General features: G+C 42.7%; 1 protein-coding gene across 1 annotated transcript in view; it reads left to right on the forward strand.

The window, feature by feature from the left end:
• Positions 1-11,634, forward strand: part of ASAP2 (ArfGAP with SH3 domain, ankyrin repeat and PH domain 2) — a 210,861-nt gene that overhangs the window by 60,979 nt on the left and 138,248 nt on the right. The window contains exon 8 of the mRNA XM_019520660.1: positions 8,285-8,359. Coding sequence (XP_019376205.1) covers positions 8,285-8,359 — 75 coding nt within the window. The remainder of the gene's footprint in view (positions 1-8,284; positions 8,360-11,634) is intronic.

Here is an 11,634-nt window from a genome sequence, read left to right on the forward strand (position 1 = left end):
CCCCCCCCCCCCCCCCCCCCACACCCCCCCCCACCCCCCCCCAACAGGCCCCCCCCCCCCACACACACAATAGACAAAGGTAAGACTTTACTTTTGAGTTATTTGTAATCACATCTATATACACTATGCAAACCCACACAAATTGGGACAAAAATAATTTTTGAAAAAAAAAAAAATACTTCATGGTAGATGTTTGACTTTAGTATATGATTTGGGTTTTTTTCTGGTTCCAAGATGGTAACCCCTCCCTCCAAAAAAACAAAACAAAACAAAACAAAAAAAACCAACAAAAAACCCACAAAACTTCTGGGGGCAAGGGGAGGAGTTTCCAGTGGCAAAGGTCAGGGGTTAGGAGGTGTGGGACTTCTGATCGCAAGATGGTAACCAGGGGGTGGGACACCTGTCAAGGGGTGGGGCTACCGTTGGAGCAAGCAGCCCTTCAGCTGAAATAATTGCCTACCCCTGGTCTATGGGGGTATTTAGGACTATATGGTAACAGGGAGGCAGGGCTGGAAGGGACCTCACAAGAACATCTAGTGCAGCCCCCTGCTCAAGATATGATCATTCCTGACTAAACCATCTCAGCCAAGTGTCTATCTAACCTACTTTTGAAAATTTCCAAGCATGGAGATTGCACAACTTCTCTAGGTTGCCTGTTCCAATGCCTGACCACTCTCCTAGCCAGAAAGTTCTCCCTAACCAATTTGTGCACCAGACATACATAACTTTAACTACTCTGATTCTTGAACTGAGTAAGTGCAAAGTGATATGGTATGAGTGTGGATACTGGGCCAGGAGAAAGACCAGTCAATCTGATAGGCCTTCTCCTTAAACATTTTTATTTTAGTCTTACTCTTTCACTGTTCCCTGGAAAAAAAGATAATCTGTAATTGCCTGTCTCCTTTCTCTTCTGTCCCAAGAGAGCTTCAATTTTGTATAGGTTTCTTACCCTTTCTTTATGAAGATAGAAACAAAGAAACTAACACTGCTTGTAACAGTCCATCCTCCTACAACTCCTTTTTATCTGTGCGTGCATGAATGTGCGAATTCTTTTTCTCTCTTTAAAGTCAATTGTCATTAAAAATGCTGAGTTAAAAGCACAGTAATATGAAATCTGCACACTGTGGAAGGTGGGGAGAGCTTGAAGGGTCTGGCAGGGGGGCAGGTATAAGCAAGGGGCAAGCTGCTTGACATCTCCATACCACTTGGAAAAATCTGGATGCTGATAATAATGAGAGACTGCTGTAGGGGAGGAGGTTGATGTTAAAACTTGATCCAAACAGTTGGATGTGATAACAACATACGCCTTTTGTAATGAGCTTTTTATGCAGAATAGAGAAAAATAATACTTTTTTATATCACTGACGCAGTAGCACCTGGAAGAGTGTGTTGACTTCTTTAGAAAAATACTGACAAACTGGGAGAAATTCAGAGGAAAGAGAATAAAGATCAAGGGCTAAATATGATACAAGAAGAAAGCTTAAGAGAGCTAGCCATGTATGGCTTGGTGACTTAATGGTTGTGGAGGAGAAACAGTAGTTTAGAAATACATGAATGATGTGACTACTGAGGAAAGAGGAAATGACATTAAGTTTAGCATAAGTGTGTCAAGGGAATGGCAGAAACCCATCATTTAGATGTGACCGGACTCCCTGGCCCATGAGGTCTCCTGCCTCCCAGAGGCCCCCATCCAGGATGTAACTGAGAGGATCCAAAAACTTGTCCAGCCCTCCGATCACTATTGTATGCTCCTCATCCATGTGGGTACAAATGACACAGCTTAGAGCAATCCAAGCTGAGTCATGAGTGACTACAGGGCTCTGGGGACGGGGCTCAAGACTGGGGATGCAGGTAGATTTTCCCTCAGTTTTTCTAGTTACTGGTTGTGGGTTACTGTCACAAGAGGAAGAGACAAATTGACGAAGTCAATAGACTGTGGCACTGGTGCCATAGCAGAGGCTTAGGCTTTTTTGACTATAGCCTGTACTTCAGAGGTGGAGGCACTGACCTGCTGGGAAGCAGTGACCTCCACCTCACTCCAATGGGGAAGAAGCTTTTCTTGGCCAGAATGGCTGACCTACTCGACAGGGCTTTAAACTAAGCTCAACGGTAGACGGGCAACCACCAATGCACACCCACCAAGCCACATCACACCTATAGGTTTGGCAGTGTAACACTTGCTAGCACTACGACCGAAGGGACTTAGGGGTCATGATTGAGCATGAGCCACCAATGCGATGCCGCAGCTAGCAAAACAAACAAAAACCTGGCTTGTATCTATCAATCCATCTCAAGCTAGACCCAGGAAGTCATACTCTCACTGTACTTGGCCTTGGTGAGGCCACAGTTAGAGTATTGCATCTTAGAGTACTGCATCCAGTTCTGGGCTCCACACTTTAGGAAAGATGTGGAGAAGCTTGAGAGAGTCCAGAAGAAAGCATGATCAGAGGACGAGAGAACAAGTCTTATGAGGAAAAGCTGAGAGACATGGGACTCTTCAGCCTGGAAAAGCAAAGGCTCAGGGGGCTTGGTGGCAGCCTATAAATATATTAGGGGTGTGGACCAGGAACTGGGAGAACGTCTGTTCGCTAGGGCACCCAAAGACAAGACAAGGTCTAATGGTCATGAACTCGGGGAAGACCATTTTATACTGGACATAAGGAAAAACTTCTTTACCATCTGAATTTCCAAAGTCTGGAACAGACTCCCCCAGAAGTGGTGCAAGCACCTACTCTGGATGCTTTTAAGGCATATCTGGATCCTTATCTTGTTGGGATCATTTGACCCAAGCAGACTTCCTGCCCCTTGGGTGGGGGGCTGGACCCAATGATCTTGTGAGGTCCCTTCTACCCCTAATGTCTATGAAGTCTGTGCTTCAGTCTAGGTTGATATGGTCCTGTAGGGCAATGATTTGCATCCCACAGGTTGTGACCCAAAAGTGGGTCACAGGAATATATCAAAAGGGTTGCAAACAAAAGTTAAAAACAGATTCTCCTTTAAAGGAGAAAAATGCAGGAAACTGTGGCTTTTCCCTTGCAGGCTTGTACAACTTCAGCCTGCGAGGGGCTGCTTGGGGCCCCCTCATACCTCACACGTGGCTGGGGCCTGGGGGTGGGGGACAGCAGGTCAGGAGTGAGGGATACTGGGTCAGGACTGGCCACTGATGTTTACAAATGGGTCCTGGTAGAAAAAAAATTGAGAACCGCTGCTGTGGGGAATGATCCACCATTGGCAAGTGGCATGAACTACCACTGCTTAACAGTTCTTTTTAGCTTGAATATATAGCTTCAGAAAGCAAGACAGTTCTCCCATTTTACAATATTTTAGTTAGGGAGTGTGTACATGTGCACATGCGCACCTGTATAGGTTTAATCTTCTGAAACATAGCAAGGTAGTTTCTTTAGTGTGTTTTGTTCTTTTGCTTTTTGGTTTAGTTTATTTCTTTTTGATAAGATGCTGAATGATACTTTTATTAAATCGATGTAAATAGTTGCATTTAACTATGTAACTAATATTAAAGATTTCAAGGTCAGATTTACCAGTATCTTACCTTGAAAATGATGTAAACCTGAATTGTTGGGCACTTTTCTGCTAGTGTTAACTGGCTTTGTACCACTAAAAATCTTGCATGATTTAGGGAATCTACTAAAAAATAATTAAACATTACTTGAATTACTTAAAGGACACAAGGATATGTGGCAAGGTAGTACTAACAATTGCTAACGAACCCTAATGCCTGGTGAATGACTCCTACCTCAAGTAGAGGAATGGTGGTGTGATCCATAATGTATATACACTTGTAGCATATTGATTCCAGTGCAAAAAAAATCTATTTCTATTCAGTCTAAAATATTCTGTGTACTTGTGTACTCTGAAATAATTTAGAGAGTCAAGTCAAATGATTACTTTTTTAAAATACCAACTGTGGAAAGTACTGTAGCCATTCAGATCCAAAATATTGGAGTATGCCTCTTTGAAGTAAAGAGAAAAGTTTATTAAGTAAAGGATTTCAGGTTTTGCTATATGATAAAGCAGCTTACAGTTCATTTCTTCTTTGCAAAAGTTTGCTTGCTGCTTGTGTCTAATACAGATTCTAGCAGCTGTGTTTATTTCCACACTGTCCCTCCTGCCACCTTTCTCCTCCTCCTTCCCTTCCCCCCCCACCCAGTCTTCTCAAGTTTATAAAGTTACTCATCTTATCTTATTGGAAGCTGTCAGATGAAAAAAGTGTGGCTATGAAAGTAGTACTGTTGGAAGCTGAAACCAGATCAATTATTTTTTTTAAAGTATGCAGAAGTTGCCAGTGTTTCTCTGGCATCAGAGCAATTTGCTCTTTTAGCTTCTCTGAGGAACTATTAGTGTCTCCCTTCTCATCAGCTTTCAAAAATGAAATGATGCAAATATAAATGCAGCATTGGCACTGGCATCGGTTGTGCAGTCTATACTTTCTGTACAGTTCAGGGTGATCTGGAGTGGGAACAGCAGCAAGAGAATGCTCCTTTATGTACTAAAATGGGAATTTTTTTATAGTTAAGGATAAAAATCTTAGAAGCAGTAAAACAATTTTATTTTGCATTCCAGCTCTTGATGCATGGATGTGAGCCAGCTTGATTCATTGAATTAGATATAATTTATCACTTTATGGCTACCAACCAGTATGAAAAGAGGAGTGTATAGGACATTCAGTAAATAGTAAATAATGTACATGTAATGAGCAAAAAGACCAAGTCATTGACATTTTAGAGAAATACTTACTTAGTCTGTCATATCTGCAGACTCTATTACCCCTTTTTTAACTTTTTTTTTTGACTAGATGAGTTCTGCAAGCATTTCTAATGCATCACACATGAATTACTGAGTAGTCAGAACTCTCCTGAAAACCTGACAACTATGTTGAAAACCAGTTAATGTTTTGTAATACTCTTGACATTATTGCTGGCTTCTGCTTTAGAGGTTGCAGTTTCGTTTTTACTTTATTTTTTTCTAATTTTTGGGAGAAAACATTTGTGAGAAGGTAAATCTTATAGCATGAAATCTGTAGTACTTTTCCTGAAGCCTTTTGGGAAGGATATTTCAGAGTCTTGGGCCTTCTATTTGTTTCAGAATCACCAGGATGCAGATAATAATAGGGCCAAAACTGTGAAGGCATGCTTTGTTAGTTTGTACCTTTTAACTTGTTATTAGCTAATTAAGAAATTTACAAAGTAAAGGCCTGCTTTTTGTCAATCTGATAGCTTTGCTTAGTCTTTTTCAGTGGAAGTCTTTAGTTGTCTGTAGGGTTTATGTGCATTAGGCTTTATATCCGCCAGATGAAGGCTGGATTACATTGCAGGAGTTGATCACAGTTAAACATGACTGCTGTTGTGTAGATGAGACAATGCTGAACATGACTTAGGAGCTGGTAAGAAATAGCCAAAACACTTCCAGCATTGTGTAACTAACCAGGTCTCAACATTTCTGGGACCAGTGTTTGTGTTTAGTATACAATTAATTTCCATAGAGAATCCGATTCGAAGCTGTTGAGCCTATAATGGCCATGATCAATGAGAGCAGTGCAGTGTAGTCCAGGGGTTGTCAACCGGGGGTACGTGAGAAGGTCATAGTGGGTATGCATAGGCGGGTGGGGATGGAGTACTGTCATGCACTATCCTGCGCTGCTGAACAGGCACTGCCTGTCTAGCCAGACGCGGGGGGCAGAAGAAGCTTGCATGTCATGGCTGCCACCGTTCCGCGTTCAGCCACATACCACGCGCCCTCCCTCTGCTATGGGTCCAGCCACCAGGGGCACAGTCATCCAAAAAGGTTGAAAACCCCTGGTGTAGTCTGTTGTAGGAGTTGGGTGAAGTGCCTCATCTCTCCTATGCAAAGAAAAGTTTTTAAATGTGAAAATGTATACAGAATATATATATTCTTTGGCTTCTCTGCTCACTTTTAACAAATAGGTCTGTTCAATGCCAACTGGGGTGAGAGATTGCTGTGGTCATCCATAGCTGTTTGCTAAGAACAGCATTGGGACATTGAGCTCATTTCACTTAAGTACTATTCCAGACTGGAAATGAATCACTTCTCCCTAGTTACCCAGTTTCAGCTTCCTTTCTTGAAGTTCCTGTTTGCATCATCCTTTTTCTGGCCAAGGAAAACCAAATGCGACTCCCTTAAGAGATTATTAACACTACTATTTAAGTAGCTGATGGATTTACTTTTGAGTGATGCAAAATAATTCCTCCTTTTTATTATGAGTCCACTTTTTTCTTTTACCTCATTCCATACCATATTTACTTGAATCCAAGATGAGGTTTTTTATCCCAGTCAACATAGGGGTGGGAGTGTGGAAAGCCCCTCGGTTTGAATTTGAGTACAAAGTAGTGGGAGGACTAGGCAGCTGCTCTTGCTGCTGCTCCAGCTCTAGCTCTGGCACTTACCTGGGATCAAAGTAGAAGCTGGAGCTGCAGCAGAAGTCCTGTCTGCCTCTCCCCTCTCCTGCCTCTGCCCCCTTCCTCTTCTGCTCCATGGCACCTGCCCCATCACTGCTTCTGCCACTGGGTCTGGCTTGGGCCCCAGAGCACATGCTGGCTCTGGGCCCCATCTGTTCTGGCAGCAATGGGTGCAGTAATGGCACTGCTATTGAACATGGATGTACATAGAGTATGAACATGTAAAAGCATGTATTTGCAGATCAGACCCCTAAGACTGAGATTGTCAACCAGGGGTACACATACCCCTGGGGGTACTTGGGAAGGCCCTAAGAGGTATGTGCGGGTGGGCAGGGACAGTGTGCTGCCACCCACCATCCTGCACTGCCACCTACCAGGAGCAGGGCTGGGGGACGAGTGGGGAGACGGGGGTCAAGGGCAGTGGTGCCCCTCTGGGCTTCACAGGCATCACCTGGCCAACAGGATGCAGGGGGGTTGTGGGGAAGCTCTCACACAGTGGCCAATACTGCCACCCACTGCTCTGCTTCCAGCTGCATGCCACACACCCCCTCCCTGCCCACATCCAGCTGCTGGGGGTCCACTTCTTAAAAAAGGTTGACAACCCCTGCCCTAAGAGACTAGAAAACAGATCCAGGCAGCCCTCAACTGACAACATTTCGCACTTTACAACCTTTATAAATTGACACCATGTTTCAACTTTATGACGTCAGTTTTGACTTTACAACACTTGATCTGATGCGATGCCACACCAGTGAACAAGTTCGCTGTGTCACCTGTCTCCCTGGAGAACATCTGTCCAAACTTCCTTGGACACTTTCTTTAAGAAAGCAGACAAGACTCCAGGAAAACCTGCAGCCAAGACTCCTGAGAAGACTCCAGCCAAGAGCCCTTCAAAAAGTCCAGCAAAGTCGCCTTAAATAAGTCAGTCCAAATCAATATGATTGCTATTTACATATAAATATAAATACATTAGTGTAGCTATATTACTCACCTATAATTGATCGAGTACAAAATTCTGGGGTATTTTTAGTGAAAATAGGGTGTCAGGCCTTGGTTCAGGAACCAATCCCCTATTTATAACATTGTTTCTTATGAGAAAATTGATTCTGAGTTGCAACATTTCGATCCAAGACATGGTTTTCAGGAACCAATTGTGTTGTAAATCCAAGGACTGCCTGTAGATGATCAACAATAACCGGTTGAAATACACTAAATGTAGAAAAAACTGAATTGTAGCATTAATGTTATAACTTAAGCAAAAATCAGCCAATACATAAGTTAATTGTCCAGTTCTGCAGTTTTTATTGGATGAGTAACTGGCTGCTATCCCTAGTCCCGCCAGCTTTAAATCTGCAGATACTTAGTTTAGATTTAAAGTTTTTCAAAGTAGTTGTAACAAAATCATACTGTACTCATCTCTGATTATAATTGCCAACAGTATTAGGAAGAGAATGTAAAGATGAGATTACTTATTAAGCTAGTATCCCCTGTGGTTCAGTGGTAGAATCCTTGTCTATCACACAGGAGACCTGGGTTTGATTCCCAGACACTTATACAACTACTGCCATGGAGACACCAAGTATCTGGGTTTGGTTTGGTTTTTGGATTTTGTCTCAGTGGCCTACAGGGAGAATGGAAAGTCTGGGCAGCCTCCACTCCTCCAAAAAATTCCTGCCTAGGCATATGCATCAAAGGTCTGGGTGGCCGTCATGCATGCACCATGATCCAGGAGGATTGATGGTTGCCACCACTTATTAGACCTTTAAATATCTGAGTGAAGCCAAAGAATGTACATTTTTGTGTAGCTTATTCAAATGTTTAACTAAAGTGTCACTTATTTTTGTTTATAGATTCAAAATATGAACAACATAATCACTTTCCCATTGGACAGTTTGCTGAAGGGAGACCTGAAAGGAGTAAAAGGGGTATGGTACTCTTATTTCTGTTTTTTAAGAAGTTTTTGTTGGTGCAATAAAATCATAAAGCTAATATGTCAATTTAATTATACTTATGGAGAGATGCAGTAGTTAAGTAGTACACTACTTCAGTAACTGGAATGACTATGGTATCAGCTACATACTAAATAATTTCATGCCTTTCCACACATCCATTTAAAAGCATCCTGGCATCTGATCCATGATCCCAGCAATTGCACTTCCTACAATGGCATGGCGGGATGCACAGCTTTGAGATCAGAAATCAGGGATTATTCCTTTTCTACTTGCTGTTGTAGGGGGAGCCCTTGGGTCTGGGGCTAGGGCTGACAGTCAGCTGATTGTTGTCTCTAGCCATAAGGCTGAATTGGGATCTTGACTGGCCCTAGTATGCTTTGGTACCAGAGCTGACATTGAGTTGAATTAACTTGAATCAGCTGATTGTCAGCCCTAGCCCTAGACCTGCCACACATTCTATTCAATACACTATACAAAACAGCCATAAAAATGTTCTGCATTACATGTGGAACATTTTTATAGCTGGTTTGCCATTTTATGGCACCTTAAATTAAGTGTGCACTGCACATGTAGCATATTGCCACTAATACTATGATGTGTTAATCATGGCATAAATTTAACATGTAAAGGGAGCCTCAGATAGTGATCAGATGTTTTAACTATAAAACATAGAGGGAAAGTTCCTCCAGAAGGTGTAAAGGTTTTCAGGCCAGAAAATTACAAAGGATTATAGAGAGTTTGGATAAAACTTCTGCAGAAAGAGTTTTGACAGAGTACAACTTTAATTCATTTGTATTTAAAGTGGATTGCTTTAAATTATTATTAAATGTTATTATTAAATTGTATATTGCATTGTTAACTTTACAGGTATTTCCTTAGCATGAAAAAAGGTAGGGTTTAAAAAATGGAACCAAAATATATTATAAAAGTGTTTTGTGACTGTTTCCTGTTTTGTAGTGTTAACTATAACCTGAGATTTGAATAAATTTAGAACCCAAACGATAATGTGCTTAACACATTTCAAAACCAATAGCCAAAGAGTTCATTAGCTTGGTGTCTGTTTATTACTGAACAAACAGGAAGCGACTGGAAGCTATTGTTCTGAATTTTTCAATGAAAGAAAATAAACTTACAAAAAAGTTACTGTAAGCTGCTGAAAGTGATGATTAAAAACTAGGCAAGTGTCCAGTGCTGTTGGTCTTCTCACTAATTTCCATTTATCATGCTTCTCGCTCTTCCTTTTCCTCACGTTTTTCTACGCTTTTCCTGCAGTGCAGGACACATTCTCTGCAGTGTATTTTTGCTTCCCTTATGTTTCAAAAATGAACTGGAAAGAAGGGTCAAACTGCTAATCCTACATAAATGTTCTCTAACATTACACTTTAAGTTAATGGGGCTATCCACAGAATATAAAGCAGAGGTAGGCAATTATTTCAGCTGGAGGGCCATGTAATGAGTTTTGGTGAGCTGTTGAGGGCTATGTGTGCACAATCTTTCAGAAGATATAATTTTAACAAATTACAGATTAAAAAATCATATACTAAATATCAAACATCTGCTATAAGCTATTTTAATTGCATTTCAAACTAATTTTTGTCCTGATTTGGTACAAATTTTTTTGAGTAGTCTATATAGAAGCAATTGCATAGCTCAAAATAAAGCCTTACTCTTGTATATTGTGTGTGGGGGGTGGAGGCTGCCTATGTACTAGGCTCTAGGAGCTGGTCAGGGTGGGGGCAGGAGGCATATGCAGCAGAGCTCACTCAGAAGGTGCAGGTGCAGTCTGTCCCCCACAGCTGCCCCCATGTCACTCTGCATGGTGCTGAGCCCCACCCTTTCTTGCCCGGGGTAGCATGTGCTGTGCTCTCGCCCAACCCAGCCCCAGGCAACGCACACAGCTTCCCAACCGGGCTGCTACCAGTGGAGCTGCAGTGGCCCAGGTACTACTCAGCCCCCCACCTCCAGTAGCTTCTCCTCCTGCCCCTGGTGTGCTGCTCCAGGCAGCAGGTCATGCAGGGAAGCAATGGGGATGCATGCTGAGCAGCAGGTCCCCAGCCTGGTTGAGGGAAGCTGCAGTCAGGTGTCTCCTGCCTTAGCACACAGGACTCCAGTCCCAGCTCTCAGCCACCTTTCACCCACTCTGCCTGTCTGCCATGATGAGCAGCCACCTTTGAGTAGCTGAGTTGAGTGGAAGGCAGCAGAGAGCTGGGGCTGGTGCCCTGGGCACTGAGGAAGGAACCACTCAACTACAGTTTGCCCCCCTGCCTGACTGGGCATGTGGTGCCTGGCACACAACCCCACAACTGCAGTCACTACCCATATCGGTGCAGCAAGGGCAGGAGGTGGAAGAAAAGCTACTGGAGGTGAGGAGAGCTGACCATTACCTGGGCAGCCATAGCTTCATTGGGAGCAGCCCCGCCAGAAAGCTGTGTGCTGGTTGGGGCTGGGGCAGGCAGGAGTGTGGTTTCAGCTGTCCCGGGTGGGGCTTGGCCGTGTGCGGAGCACTGTGGGCTGGATGCAATCAATTAGTGGGCACCTGCCTGCAAACTGAATCCAGTCAGTTGGCAGGGTGGACCTGGCTCACAGGCCATATGTTGCCCACACCTGATATATATAAGATTTTGTTTCTAAATGTGAAGAAACAGGGCATTAGACTGTACACATGAGACTTTCATGCCTTTGGAAGGGGTAAAAAGGGATGAGGAGGAGGAGGAGGAGAAATCAGTCAACGAGACTTAGGGTTTTTAAAAATATCTTTTCCGTTTCTTTAATTTGATAGACCACTTTTCGTTTGCTTTCTGTTTTTTCATGCAAATTTTACCTTTTCTGTCCGTCTCCCTGCAGCAGACAAGCAGAAGGATGTTTACTGCTCACAATTACCTTGAATATGCAAAGTATGAGAGCCAGTCAGTGCAACAGGATTTACATATTCTTAGTAAAATTGTAGTATTTATACAAATTGGGATAACTGCAAACCAAATACAGAACAGTATATAACCGATGATAACCCTGCAGCTCTGTATTTATAGCAGTACAGTATCTCTGCACACTGGATTGGTTGCCCCCAACTTAATTTTAATAGTTGTATTTTCTTTAAAAAAACAAAAACTCAAATGTATCTCGAGTTGCACAATAAGTGACCTATTTATACAAATGATTATTAGGATTCATGTAGTTCATGGATGATATTTGTGGCAGCATGCTATGCAAAGCTATACATTGCTTTGTATATGTCAAATGCCTCAGTT

The sequence above is a fragment of the Gavialis gangeticus genome, unplaced genomic scaffold (assembly GCF_001723915.1).
Source record: "Gavialis gangeticus isolate Ggan-Ray unplaced genomic scaffold, GavGan_comp1, whole genome shotgun sequence".
In the NCBI taxonomy this organism is placed as follows: domain Eukaryota; kingdom Metazoa; phylum Chordata; order Crocodylia; family Gavialidae; genus Gavialis; species Gavialis gangeticus.